The sequence below is a fragment of the Tachypleus tridentatus genome, chromosome 1 (assembly GCF_004210375.1).
Source record: "Tachypleus tridentatus isolate NWPU-2018 chromosome 1, ASM421037v1, whole genome shotgun sequence".
In the NCBI taxonomy this organism is placed as follows: Eukaryota; Metazoa; Arthropoda; class Merostomata; order Xiphosura; family Limulidae; genus Tachypleus; species Tachypleus tridentatus.
Genome location: NC_134825.1, coordinates 49,657,480 through 49,673,185, shown reverse-complemented (window position 1 = coordinate 49,673,185; position 15,706 = coordinate 49,657,480). Strand labels below are relative to the sequence as shown.

The window sequence follows — 15,706 nt, the reverse complement described above, 5'->3', positions numbered from 1 at the left end:
TCTAAGTAAAATCTTAAAGTCAACAATAAATTACCTATTTTGGCAAACTTTATTACATTTTGAACAAAAATTAAAATTACCTTGCATTGTCTTAAATACAATCCAACTTAATTATACATGTAAACTAACAAAGATCAATTATGTGTACAAATTAATTGTAGTTGGGACATAAAGAAATTAGAGTTCAATAAACCTTACTCCGCATTCTCTTCATCAGCATCTGGAAGGATGTTGCGTGTACATTGAAGTAAGTAGTTACGGAGAAATAGCCCTCGAAGTGGGTGTTGAACACCTCGACACATTTCAACAATGTCCTTCAAAATATCTCTTTTAGAATGTTCATTGGTCCTCATGTATACCAAACCTACAGTAGTTAACAAGTACCTGTCCAAATCCAACAGTTCAAAACAATAATTAACTAACTTCATTTTGTGATTCATCAAAGTTGTTAGAATAGAAATCAACAAATCATCTAACTGTAGAGAAATTAACTAAATAATAATTGCATTTTTATCCAGTTGACCCATGTATTATTCCATCTTGAATTCAGTTGAATTTGTACACAGTTTAATTTTATATGAAAAAAAAAAAAAACATTTGCAAAGGTAAAAACAAATTAGAATTTAAGCAACAATTTTCTATAGTAATTTATTTATTATTTTTGGAAATGAATAATTAATTAAAACAAAGTATAATCCTTTAAACCATTCTCCTATCAGGTACAATACAAAGAACAGACAGTTCGGTGACATTGATATAATGTCACCACCAAACTTAGATATTAGTTTAGAAAGTAAAACAATCAATAAAAATATTTGCACACAGAAGAACTCTTAACAGCTCACTTTATTACAATGAAATAATAATAATAGGTAATAAAGAGACAACTGAAGAAGAGAAATATTATTTAGCTTTATTAATGTAATGTACAGTTTTTTTGTTTTGTTTTTTACCAGCAACAACACACACTTACAGCCGTGGAATGATGTTGCCCGCATACTGCACCAACTCATACAAATCAGCTACTTTGTGCCCCTTTTGAAACTCATCTAATAAATATAGCTCCAGGTGCCTCAGTTCATCTGTCACTGCCATGTCTGGTTTGGTGAATCAAGGAATTTTACAAACTAATAAGTCATAAATTAAATACATGGAGCTTCAAAATCAGATCATAGAAAACAAAAAATGATTAGATCTCAAATGATAAGAATTATAAAATGTAATATAATACACAACAGTACTTCAACCAATTATGACATTTGTCTTATTAGTTGCTGTTATTAGAAAGAGGGTATTTGTTCACACGTAACTGAGTCTACATTTTCCAACAAACATTAATTGTAGCAGCTAGTCTGTTTTGTGTATAGGGTATACTCTTGTGTTTAACTTTCAGTAATGTATTGGTCAAAATATTCATATCTAATTTATTATGCTTTTATTTAAGATTGTTTTGCAATGTGAACTTAACATACAGGTTGAGTTAACCTAAATCTCCTAAGCTGCCCAAGTGATTATTACATTTATAGTCAAAAATATTAGCACCTAGGGTATCCAAATGATAAAACAATTCACTTTAATCTTTATACACAAGAATTTACAAAAAAGGTTATTTAATTAGCTAAACACATTACAAGGTAGATTTTTAGTTTCACTTTAATTAGGTAGGTTGCTCTGATTGAAAGTTAATATTAAAAACAAACAAATGCAGTGCTACTCTAATATGTATAATTGGGAAGAATACAAATTCCATAGTAATTTTAGGGCTAAGATGCTTAAAGCATGTTTCAGAGACTTAATGTTAAATAAGCAAATGCAGTACTATTTTAACACATTTAAACAACAAGGATACAAAGTTCATAGTAACTTTTAGGGCTAAGAAGGGAAGTTCGTAGTTCTCCCAACATGTTGGAAGCATGCTTTAGAGCCTCCATTAGTTTACTTTTGTCTAGACATCTTTTCATTTGAAAAGCCTGGACTTTCACAACACCTAATGCTTCATCCAACAACTTGTCCTGTTCTTCTTGAGGTGAGAGTTGTGGTGTCTGAGGCTATAATATAAACAAATGTTGTAGTTACATTTCAGGAAATGTTCTCGTATAAACACATTGGTGGGAAATTTTTAAATATGTAATGAAATAGAGCATAAAGAAGACAGCATTTTATGGATTAAAATAACTAGAATATTATAAAAGATAAATGCATATGTTGTTTATTAGGTCTAAATTGAATAACATGAAATCACAACAAACCCAGACCCAATGACTGTGAAAACAAATTTGCAAAGTCTCTTAACACTAAGCAAAATGTCTTAGTTAACTCTTTCTTTGTCATACTTGCCAAACTTTTCTTCATTTTGTTACAATGTTCCAAATACAAATAATTAATATCAAAATTTTCATGGATAAAACCAAGTTATATTGTGTGGCCCATGACAGTGCTCTAGAGGGTGGCCTGTATGTATCTACAGCAAAGCTAAATGTCTAGATAAACTACTACTCAACCCAGATACTGCAACTTAACCAAACCAAATCCAAAAACTTTTCACATAATAAGAGCCACTATTACTAGTTTTTCAGTGAAGTCCTAAATCCACACAAAAAATGAAACTAGCTTTGATAATACTTCTGAACTGGTTGTCAAAATTGACCAAGTTAGATCAGGACTGACTGCTATTTTTAGTGTAAACTTGACCAGAAATGTTGATATTTTAGTACAAACAATAGCCAAACATATGAATAAGAGCAGTAACATGAATGAGTGGCTCTTAAAAATCTGTTATTACAGGAATCAATGAGTGAATTTCAATTAGTTCATTTCCAGTAGAGTCACAAATTGTAATAGTTTCTATTTTCCTATCTTAGTTTTCATTTGCAAGACACAAAACCCCATATTATACTTTGTCATTGAAACTTTCCTTGAAGTCCTATAAGGCAATATGAGGCTTTATTCCTATTTCATCATAAAGTATAGTGATAATTACTTATGTATTTAAAATCCACTTCTCCATTATTTCCTGGTAATTTGTGTCCACAGGTTCTTCTTCTAGAAAACCAATAACCTTCAAATGTATCAGATGTAAAATACATTTGATAAACTGTATCTACTTGGGAATCTCATCACGAGTTCTTCTCACACAATAGATGCCGAGGGATTTCTCTGAAGACCTTTTAACTCTCAATTAAATATATTTTATCAGAACTAGATATATATTTTACTCAATAAAATTATCCATGCTTAAAATGACAAGTCTACCCCATTTCAAACATTACAGATATGCATCAGTGTAAAACGTACATCTCATTTTACAACTGCAATGTTTGAAGCCCCTACACACTGAAATCTGTACAGCAATTTGCTTTGCAGTGAATAGCCTGACTTTTCTTCTTTGTCATCACATGATATGATACATTCTGGTTAGCATCTTTAATATCATTTATCAAGTTTCCTTTCACGTGTAGTTAGCTGTTGTCTAGCATAATTTGAATATCAATAAAAAAGCATCATTAGAATACTCTTGGGATGCATCATCAAGTCACTTTTCATCACCTCTTCAAGTCTTTTCTTGAATATCTAAAAATCACACAGTATGTCCTAGATTTATAGTGACTGAGATACCACTACCAACATGTGAATGTTAGGAGTGCACTTTGGTTGAAATTCAGGGATAATGAACAAAATCACTTCTTCTGAGTAATTGCTTTATCAAATTTGTTTGGATAAATAAATTTTAAGTCATTAATTCATCCAAAATACTTGTTTAACTTATCTACCACCACAGAAATAGTAGCAAACATTTGTTACCATTGTTCATTCAAACTATGCAACTGAATTTGCACATATGCTATTTGATTACATTGCAGTAACATGCTTAGATGAAGTACGTGCACTGATGGAAGCTTTACCCAACTTGAACTTCTTACACCTTGTTGAAATGGCCATCTAATGAAGGCTTACAATCCTGGGTTTAAGTATGGATAAACTGAATAATTCTTAATCCAGTTGTTTATGAAAGAAAAGCAAGCAAAAAAAAAAACTCCATTCTAAAATAAATTTTTTTCTCTGTTGTTTATAAGACAACCTAATTAAGGTGGGATAACTTATGATAATGGGCCTTCCTTAAAGAAACTGCAGGCATTGTTTTGATACCTATTAACAACTGTTGAGCAACATTATTTGTATTAGTATTACGTATCATACTTTACTAAAAATTAAAGTACTAATATTACTATTACACATTACTTTCAAAAAACAATCTGCTATATTACTCATTAAGTAAGCATTTTTTTTTTTTAGTTTTATGATGCCACTGACTTTAGACTGCCACAGCACAAGATAAAAATAAAACATTCATAATATATTTTCTTTATTTCCAACTCAGGAATAACAAAAGATAACAAATAAATAAGCAGATTTTAAATTGTTATGGTTTTAAATCTTTCCTCGGATTTAAGTTGTCTTTTTTTGGTGCTTATCACATGCTTAAAATGCATGTGCTCTAGGCACAAGATTTTCACTGTGGTGGGAGATAAGGTGATTTTGAGAAATTATACACAACTATAGTATTAAATGTGCATCAATTCAAAATCATGGCAAACTCGTAAATGTTATTTGCCATTGTTAATAAAAAAAATAATAATTAAAGTTCCATACATAATTTACTTGCTTAAGAAGCTATTGGTGACATTGTGTCCAAACTTGTCAATTTTTTGTTTATGACCACCTGCTATATCTAGTATTTAAAAAAAACAAAAACAATAATGAAGTCTGAGAAGGCTTAAAATGTGGTGCAAAAAATGGTCATTTACATGTACATAAATTCAATCTATAATGACATCTGTGACATAAGAAAGTTTCTGAACCATCTTTAATATTAGGTTTTACTGAATAAAATTCCCCTTATCATAAGTATTATAATAAATTTCCAACCTGTGTGTTGGTACAGCTCTGACACAGAAATACTACACAAGAATGAAGAAATCAGAAACTGAAAATAACTCAGGCAATAGTCAGACTTGTATGCAACACATGCTTCACTGCTAAGGACAAACCAGTGACTTACCATCCATACAAAGCCAAAAGTCAGTATTAAAATTGATGAAAAAATAAATCCCAACCTTTTATTTGGATTTTTGTTTTTTTTATTACACATCCTTTGCATTTGTATGCCTATCAGAGTTGTTTGATTGGTGTACCCATACTACCAACTTTCAGTTTTGTTCCAATGTTTTGTTTCCCTTGTTGAAAATACACCTCCAATTCAGTTACAGTGGCTGCACACAATATTTATGAAATATTTCATGTGAACTTCCTTAAAATTTTCATTATATGTCTTTCTTTTCAGTGTTTGTACTTTTAATGTTTATTAAGAAAATAATACAAGTACAATTTTCTATCCCTTGTTACAAATATGTTTTAATTTCACCCATCCAACAGCCAGGTAAACAAGCTAGTTTTTTAATAAATTTTGAAAATTTTCAAATGCTACACACTCCAGATTTTACATTAATGTATTTGGTTAAGACATTTAAAGTTAAAAAAAAAAACATTCCGAAGGTACACCACCTCACTCAGAACAAACACATACTTAACTGATTCCACCTACAGAACAAAATATGTATTAAGTTACACTCAAATTAACAGATATACTTATTAAAAAAAAAAAAAATCATTGTCAAAGATGTGCACTGTTAAGATGTGTTTGCCTGAATCAACCTACAGTTGATGATCAGAGTTATATAAAATATGAAATGAGTGAAATGTCAAAAATATTTCAAGAAACTGGTTCTAAAAGTAAATAGATACACACAAATATAACTAGAAAGCAAATATGTATAACAATGTATCTGCATCACTATCTTCTGATAGCAACTACAATGTTTTTCTAAACCAATGGCATAAACATAAAATATCTGTAACTATCTGTTCAAATGGTGTATAACACACAAATTCGTCTACAGATCTGCACACATCAAGTATTTGCATTATAACTTTTTATACAATAGGTGTATCTTTATAAACTTTGGTAGACTTTTAGTGAAGATTACAAGCTTTTCATACACAAAAAATCAGATTTTGTAACAAAATATGTTTACTAGAGATTTGTTTGTGAAAATATTAAGTCTCTTTAATTACTAGTTTGAGTGCAAAGTGATTTCATGTTATGATTATAAACTATCCTTTTCCCAAAATCTCAAATATTTGCATAATCTCTAAAATCTTCTAAATACATTTCAAACTTTTGTTTTCAGTAAAGCTTTATATTTTATATTATTTTCTGTACTCTATGTGAGATGTGTCACTTAAATATAGTAATAATCATAAACAAATTGGGAAATATAAATTATGCTTTTTTCAAGCTAGAATGACTACATATAACAAAAATATAGTACCCTAAGTCTCATAATGCTATACATTTACATATTTATTTATTTTTTTTTTTATTATATTAGCCTTCCAGTCACACTTAGGTAACATTATATAACTTCTATTGATGTGGTTCACATACACCTATACTACGTATCCAGTAATATAAAATTGGCCTTTTAGTCTTTCCTGTGTTTCAGCAGACGAGTATTTTGTAATATACAGTCACATTTCAATTATTACATATTATATATGTACATAGATTATTTAGAAACAGATTATTAAACTTATTTTTCTTAAAATATAGAACAATAAATCAAGAAGTGAAGGAAACTATCTCTTCTCACTACAACCTTGGTACTCAGTTGTTGTTGGACATAGGTTCCTACTAACCCTTTTAAAATTTTGAATGTGGAGGATATCAAACAATCTTTTTTAGGTTTTATACATACAGATGAATAACCAAAAAATCATAAATAACTGCAAAGATACCATAGAATTCCACTATAATTTATTAAGCTTAGAAACTAAGAAGTATTTAGATTTTAAAAAAATATGAAACTTTGAGCAGATCAAAGACACAACTCACATTCTTGAAAACTTCATTTGAAAGAATGCAGTAACCTTTTTCCAAATTAAGATGGCTGAGAAAACCACTATTGGCATATCCTAAGTTGTTAAATGGTTATTCACATGTCATATATTGAAGTGTATATAAAGGACCATTTTCAAAAATGCAAAGAGTTTAATGGGGTCATTGTGTTTAATTCAGTACAAAAGCCATACCAAAACAAAATAAAAATATATGAGGTTCTTACTTATATTCTAGCTTGATAATATTAGTGAGTTCCTAATTTGTATAAAACTATAATGATGTCACATTCAACATGTAATGTGACTCACTAAAATCTATATTTAAATGCATTCTTTTAATATTTACTTTTAAATTAAGAAACTAGCTCACTTATATTATAAAAGTTTGAATTATAAATTACAATTTGATTCTAAACTTACTGACAAATTTATGCAAATCAAAAAATATGATAACATGGCACTTGACTCATGACTCATCACAAAAGTATTAATTGATTTCATTATATTTTATCTTAAAACTATACCATTTAAAATGTTTTATTATTTGTAATTTGTTTTACACCTCTACATATATTACTTTCATACTTTACCCATTACATTAAACTTTAGAGAAACTAAAGTATGACAAACACATTAAGTAATAAAAATAGAGGAATTTAAATTAAAAGCAACGTCTATGAAAACAATTTTAGATCCAACTTATAAAAGGATTATAAACTATAGTTAAAATACCTGTAGAAGCTTCTTAAAGCTAAATGGTTAACAATAAGTTAAACTCTTGCAAAAAAAAACTTCTTCTGAAAACCAAAATAAGTACAGACAAGTTTTAAATAAATATCATGTGTTAGGAAAACCAACACATATACACAACACTTGTACTGGGTATCTTCTTGTATACTGTTAGTAAAATATTCACAAAACTAATTATTTATATTTGTTTGTTCACACTGATTTTGGACAACACCCTTCTTTAGATCTTGTGCTAAATGGTATGGTAAAAGTAAAAACCATTTCAAATGTTCCAAATTTTTAACAATACAGTATTTTACCAGATGGGCATATGATCTTGTGATAACAATTTATTATTACATAATGATAAACAATGCAATAATTGTTGAGACTTATAACAATGGAAAAATCTAACCATGTGGATACCTGACAGAGGTAGACACTAATATACTAGTCTAGAAAATCATTCACATTAAAATACAAGCCATCCTTACTCGGCATTGCCCAGATATTAACTGAACAGAGGGCTAGTGTTTAACTTTTTACACACACACACACACACACACACACAGAAAGGATCAAAATTTTGCTTTTCATGTGACTATACATGTTAAATGGTCAGTATTTCTGACAGGTAAATTGCTTAAGGGCATAAAAATTAAAGAAAATCAATAAAATCATAAATTTATTGCACAGTTCACTCACCCATCCCTAACAGTCATTGCAATGTCTCCATGTAAATGAGGTTTGGTTTCTTGTGGAGACTCACTCTTCTCTCTTATTGCATACATTTTGTTGCTGTTGATTGACAATCAGAATTGTTTTCCTTTTTCTCAACATTTTATTCTGAGATACATAATTAGTGTCAAAAGTGTTTAACATATCTAGCTCTCCTCTGCCTTTCCAAAATAAAGCAAATAAAAATCTATTTTTGCAGAATTTTATGCATTCAACTTATCTGTTCTTAAAAAAAAAAGCAACACATCTCTAAAATATAGACCTTTTATGATATTTCCACTTAAATAAGATCAAAAATCCAATCTTTCTTGTGTAGAAAAAAATTAGATTTTAAAGTTTTTATTGACACTACAACTTTGATGTGGTAGATACTATTAAACCTGAGTATGCTTATTCTATATCTACTCCTAGTAGTACAAGTCTGCAGACATACTACTATGCCACTAGAGGGCCTAACCAAACTACTCAACTTACTCCATAATATAAAATCAATGACAATATTTAGAAACTTTTACAAACACAGTATCTATATGGTTTAACTTTAATTTCACAATGTATTATTTGAAGATTGATATATTGTTTTATTTTTCTTTCCTTAATATCAATAATTGTATTTACCTTATGTTTACCATATCAAAATGACTGATTTATATTTTATATTAATCACAATTGTCTGCATTTAACTTTAATACCAGTTGTCAGTTATGAGTGTTGCCCAGATACCTATTTTAAACAGTTTTATTGTCCAGTAAACTGTTGCCCAATGAAGGGTATAGTAAGATGGTCAAAAGGTCACAAAATGAAGTATTTTAACATCAAGAAAAGTCCATGTATAATAATAATACCCAGGTTTACACCCTCAGAATTACCTTAGTATTTGCACAAAGTTTCAGGTCTCTAGATTCTTTTTTTTTGGAACAAGGGTACTAAATGACAGACACTTCCACACATGTTTTATTACTATAGAAAAGCTATAATATACTATAAATTATTAAAAATAAATTTAAACTATCATAGAGCATTATAAAATATTATTTCCATGGAAAATAAATTACTGAGAATTTTGGACAAAAAAAAAGGAGAAATAGACCAAGAGAGAAAAAGAGATAAAAAAAGAAGTATAAAATGAAAGAAATGATTTCTGTCAGTGAAAGTACTGACGTTGCTACCAAAAATGCTGAATACATGATTGAATATTGTTCATTCAAGCATTAGGTAAAATGTTTCTTCAAGTGCATCTTTTAGTTTTCTGTATCCTTTTGAATCATTGACAGTTACAGACATAACCATTACGAGTTGGACTATGATGATACTGAAACAAAATCAACATTTTAATAACCTTGCACTATTGTTTTAAACGAGGAACATCTAAATTCTGTATCAAATAAGGGGATTAAAATAATGAAATAAAATTACATTCCCTCATGAATTTTACTTTTGTATATTTAATCCATATAATATATTCACTTTTACTGGTCATGTGTAAAAGAATATGGATGAACCATGCAGTCCCAATCAAGAAAGTAAACTAAAAAAAAGGAATTCCTCACCAAATTTCTTTGATAATGCAGGAAAGTAATATTTTGATCCTTACAAATTCATATGCTATTACAAAGACATCAAAAATATACTGCATCCTTTCCTTTTAAGACCTGAAAGTTTGTTTGTTTAATTATATTAACGAGTTATTGTGTGGGTGGGAAGTGGTGATAAAAGATATTCTGGTAATATGGGAGTTTGTAGAGACTGATTTATTAAAGTGATGTTTTTTGGTAAAATGTCTCCAGCTTTAAATATAGATTTTAGATTAGATGCAAGGAGTAAAAATCTTTCATGAATGCTGCTTTAAAACAGAAATTATCTTCATCATTTCCAATAACATCACAAAACAAGGTGTTGATATGTTGTGGACGCTTTCATTAACAGTACATAAACTAAATAAATATTATGATAAGAAGCTTGTAATCTATGTTCAATCTTATCTTTGTACAAACAGAAGAGACGAATGTTAAGAATGGAGTCTCACATATCAAATATATTTTAAGAGAAATGATGAAAGCTTTTTACCTCATGTAATAAATGCAACAGTATTTTGGGAAACCCCCTATAATGTTATCAACACCCTGCTTCTTAATTACTCATTTCTTAATCTAACCAGCTAAAGAGAAAAGCAAATAGAAAGCCCATTTAGATCACAACTGATAATACTGTTGGCATTTCTAAGTTATTGGAAGTATAAATAGTGTTCAACACTTCAAAACCACTTTGAAATGACAAATTTTAGTTTCTGAAATAGGTTATTTACTAAAAACTGTTAGTGGTTTTGAACCTTCAAGTATTACATCAAGCATATATCTGAATTATGTGATAAATATTATGTACAACTCAGATGTCAAGAATACATTTATGGAAAATATTGAAGTACACATATGAGTAGTGCAACATTTTTTAGAAAATAAGACAAGCTTTTCTACACAACTCATCTAAGAGGTAGCAGTTTTATTAGGAACAATAAAAATCAATGAAATAAGTACATACTGGTTATCAAACATCAAAATTCACTTCATCAGACCAGTAAGTATCAGATTTAATTCTCTTCTTAGCACAAATGTTTCTCTTTACAAAGATCAAGGTAAACACACAAATGCTACTATACTGGTGTTTAAAATCCTACTACAAAACTCAAGTGTTAAATTGTGTTGTTTCTGGCTGTAAATCAATGTCGTGTCAAGTTCACATTTTATCACTTGGTTTCTGGTCAGGCTGTATGCACTAGAAACAGCATAAATTAGTATGGGTGAATTATTTCAGGAAACCATCAGTATTAATATGAAAAGCAACATCTGAAGTAAAGTACTGCATAAAACAGTGAACAAAAATTTACATGCAAATATTTTTTAATCTTTTAAATGCATTATATGTATTAATTACACTTAGTTACTTTAATTTTTTTCACCATAAATAACTTGTACTTTATGGTCAAGAAAAGTAAAGAAGTTTTGTATTAAAAAGGTATCAAAATGATGTTTATATGACATACTTTTCATAAATCATTTTGAAGTATCATAAAAAAGTAAATTTTATCAATGCAATTTAATATGTGTCTAACATTGTGGAAAGGATATCAATTTTACACACACACACAAGGTATATAGGTTTAGGTTACTAAAGTATGAGTTTACTATTGTTTTTTTTAAGTTGTTTCTCATAATTTGTGTTTTAAATGGTAAGTTGTACTTATTTTTGATTTTATAATTTCAATCTATATGTGACTTTACATACAGCACATTTATTCTATTTCATCTTTTTTAAGTTTCAAATTCAACTATATTTTAGTTCCTTAAATTATCTTAAATCTGTTTTAAAACTACAGCCCAAATCCAAAGTGCATGAGGTGTAAAACTATAACACTGGTTACAGTCAGCTATTTGATTTGAAGAAACAAATGTTTAAACATAAAATGTATACTGTAATTATAATTAATTATTTAATTATGACTTATAATCTAAACTGGCTATTGTTACAGTTTCTAAAATAAATGAACATGTACATGCACATAAAACTGTAATAATCAATTCTCTTAACCAACATGACATATTTAAAAATATCTGTAGATATAAAAATTACTGACATTTGAAGTTTGTGAGTGACAGAAAAAGCTGCATTTTTTAAAATATCTGATATATAAAATATTACCTAATATATATATATTAATGATGGACTAAATCAAAAATACATTTTGTTTTCTGTATTTGACATTGATCATACAATAGATTTATGTGCCTATGCATTAGATATTGTTGCTTTTATACTTAGAAATGCATATATAAACATACCTTTAGCTTCTTTTGACTTAAATCATTTCCTTCAATGTAAAAAGAGCATGTAAAACTTGATTTAAGTAAACTGGGATCAGGAGGAGGAGGAAAAGGAAAATTTATCATCTTGGGTTCCACAAATAAGTTCAGAACACCTTTTCCAACAGTTGTGATTAGTCCTACAATTTAGTGCTTGAGCATTTGTTTTATGAAACCAACATCATGATTCACTTAATTAAATGCACCTTTAAAACAGAGCTGGCCCTTTTGTAAAAAACCACCATGCAGCAACCAGACATTTTTTATGTATTCTCAGAAAACAGTACTTAAGCTTATGTGTTACAAATTAATTCTACAGTTAACAAGACTAAACTTGATATTCTCAGTAACCTGATCTCCCACTACATGTACAAACAGATTGCAAATAAATGGACATGTGACTCTCCACATGTGTAAACTCTGCAAAGTGGCCTAATTCTCAAGCTCCACCTATAGGGCACCTCTTACTTGACAGAGCTGGTTTTCTATCATCCATCAAACAAGTTTTTTTCTAGGTCAAACGTTAATGTCTTAAACTGTGAATAGATAAATCGATATACCAATAAAATAAAAGTACTACATGTACAGCTTCTTCAGTTTCTTTAAAAAACAAAATTCCCTAATTTAAGTTTTCTAACTGAAAAGTAATAGAAAACTTTATATATTTATTTCTAATATAAATGAAAAATAATATATATGTTTCTTATAAATTCCATTTTCAATTCCAAATTCAATGAATTGAAGATTTTATCCAGGAAAGTTTTAAATCTATTTGGGGTCTGGTGGAGCTTACAGTGCTCCACCAGCAGAATCTAGGACAAAGCACCAGCTACAAACACATTTTACACATTTAGATTTTCTGGAAAAACAATTTCACAGCTAAACATTTCTTGAAATGTGGATTCAAATTCATAGTAGAAACAATTATTTATTAACACTTTTATACTCAGATTTGCATTTTTTTTCTTAGATTAAAGCTTTTTTCTTTCAACACTCAACCTGCAGCTTCTTAAACAAGAGACTGTCTTAATAGTCAACACGTAGTGATCATTCATAACTTGTATACACACAGAGAACAAAAAAGCTGATATAAACAAAGGTTTTATTTACTATTAAAAGTATTTGGAAGTTATACTTACCATTCTAAATATTTTTCTGCCAAAATGTTCTAATCACAACCAATATTGATGATCTAAAATCAAAAGAAACACTAATTAATACACCTTTGAAAGATGAAAAACTATTTTATTGTAATCACTAATATACAAACTTAGTTAAACAGCTTACAAATTGTACAAGGTGTGAGAAAGTACCTTAATGATCAGCAAACTGTTAATGAACAAGTGCAAGTTGAAGGAAAGGAAAGGATGAACTTGGGTGTCACCGATACGAAGTTTAAGGTAACTGTGTTGAGTGTCTCAATGTAGCGAAAAGAACAAGCAATTTTAAGCATGAGAATTATCCAAGATAATATTCTATCATGCACTACAATGATCTTAAAATTAAAATTTCTATGTATTTACTACAATTGTTAGAGATCTGTATACACACATTATTTTTTCTTTTCACCAAACCTAAGTACACAATATTTGTTCACCCATAACATGTAGTCCAAAACAGTTTAAATTCTGCTTCATTAATTTACACAATTATTAGCTTTTAGTTTTCCTTGTACCATTATTCATAGAGATGTATATTATAATAAAAATAAAATATTTCAAAAATAAGCCTTTTTTTTATAAATACAAAAAGTCCTTACAAAGTCCTCACAATCTGTTATTTATTAATATCATTTTTACAATTTGATTTTAATATTGATGCAAACAGATGTTAATTATACTTCATATCCATTTACAACTTTGTTTCACTTTTACTTGTAGTTTGTTTCATTAAATGAAAATTCAGAAGTTTCACTATTGTAAAAAAATTAAATTTACCATACTACACTAGTAGAATATCACAAAATGTGGAAGCTCAGTTTATTTCTCATGCTTTTCATGAAAAAAAGTATGATTATTCATGCATGAAAGTTGCAAAGATGCTTGTGTGATGCATTATGTCAGGGAAACAGCAAAAAAATATTTGCATTATACTAGCAGATTATTAATTTTATTAAAACTGAAGACTATATACTATGTTGCTCAATTCATTTTATAGATAACACACTTCTTTCCTACGAAGTAATTAAAATTGTTTAAATTGACACTGGAGTGAATACAGTTTAGTGCTTTGTTCAGCAGATTCAGATCAATGGAAGGTTGTATATTACCATAAATTAGTTGCAAAGTCCATATACAAGATGCAAACTGTATGTTCACTACACTTAAGGTAAACACATACATTGTACTAAAAACACTTATGGCTTTGCTTGTTATGAAACCCAATGCACAGAACTGACTAAACAATCAAAGGTGAAACCTCTCATATTCTATACAAAAATACATAAAAGATACCAGCAGAAATTATTAAATTAGACTACTGAATTGTGTGTGTGTGTGAAAATAGTCTTTCAATGTATAGTATATTACTTGTTTAAAATTAAATATCCTAAAATATTGCTGTCTTGTAACTCGCATGTAACAGTTTCTTTTAAAAGTAATAACAAATTTGCAAACATTAAGTGTGATGTAGAGTTGGCAATGAAAAAAAATGTATAGAAACAAGGTGGGAATGGATACACAAAACCACATAAAAATCACTACCTAAGTAACAATCTTTCTAACAAAACTTCTATCTATAACTGAATGCTGAATTCCAATTGATTACGTGAATTTAGATTTGGAAAAAATAATCTAAACTGAACATTGCTACATGGTCTTACAGAGACTAATAACCATAAGCTTGTAAGACTGACTTAGTACTTATTGGTAGGTAGGTAGGTATTCAATGTTTATTGGCACAAAGCTACAAGGTTATCTGTGCCAGACAAGATGTGGTACAGTGTAGGTACAGGGCAATTCAGGTAAAAAGTAAAATATGTAAAATTAGGAACTGCCAGGAAGACTGAAGCAAGAAGTACACCCTTGCTAACAGTCACATGAAGTTGGCCTTTCTAGTCCTGGGTTCAAGTCAAAATTAAAATTAAAATGTGTAAAAGAAATCATGCTAAAACACTATATAGTCCGATAAAAAACCTTAAATTAAGTCTTAAATTAAAAGGGCCAAAGACCAAGAGAAGGTTTGATTTGAAAAAGCTTGTTATTGTGTTGCTCATTCCAGGTTGCCTGCCATCTGGTGTACAGTTTGGATTTGAAAACTGGACCATAGTCCATGTATGGAATGGGTACTGGGATGATAAATTCAGAACAGACAGACTTCGCTGCTCTGTCAGCCAGCTCATTCCCACAAATACCAACATGACCTGGTATCCAAAAGAATTGGACAGAGACAGGTAAAAGAGAAAGATGGGCCAGTTTGTTTTCAAT

The 15,706-nt window shown here is 29.1% G+C and overlaps 1 protein-coding gene across 3 annotated transcripts in view; it reads right to left on the bottom strand.

The window, feature by feature from the left end:
* The window catches only part of Vps35 (Vacuolar protein sorting 35), a 51,367-nt gene that overhangs the window by 29,338 nt on the left and 6,323 nt on the right, over window positions 1-15,706 (bottom strand). Inside the window, exons 2-6 of one of the 3 annotated variants that reach the window (XM_076496635.1) lie at window positions 13,421-13,473; window positions 8,392-8,484; window positions 1,850-2,048; window positions 974-1,097; window positions 199-384 (exon numbers count right to left, since the gene is read on the bottom strand). In XM_076496635.1, the coding sequence (XP_076352750.1) occupies window positions 199-384; window positions 974-1,097; window positions 1,850-1,961 (422 nt within the window). In that variant the 5' untranslated portion in view covers window positions 1,962-2,048; window positions 8,392-8,484; window positions 13,421-13,473. Of the gene's footprint in view, window positions 1-198; window positions 385-973; window positions 1,098-1,849; window positions 2,049-8,391; window positions 8,485-12,260; window positions 12,654-13,420; window positions 13,474-15,706 lie in introns of those variants that run through there. The other 2 variants (XM_076496629.1, XM_076496623.1) reach the window with 2 other exon arrangements.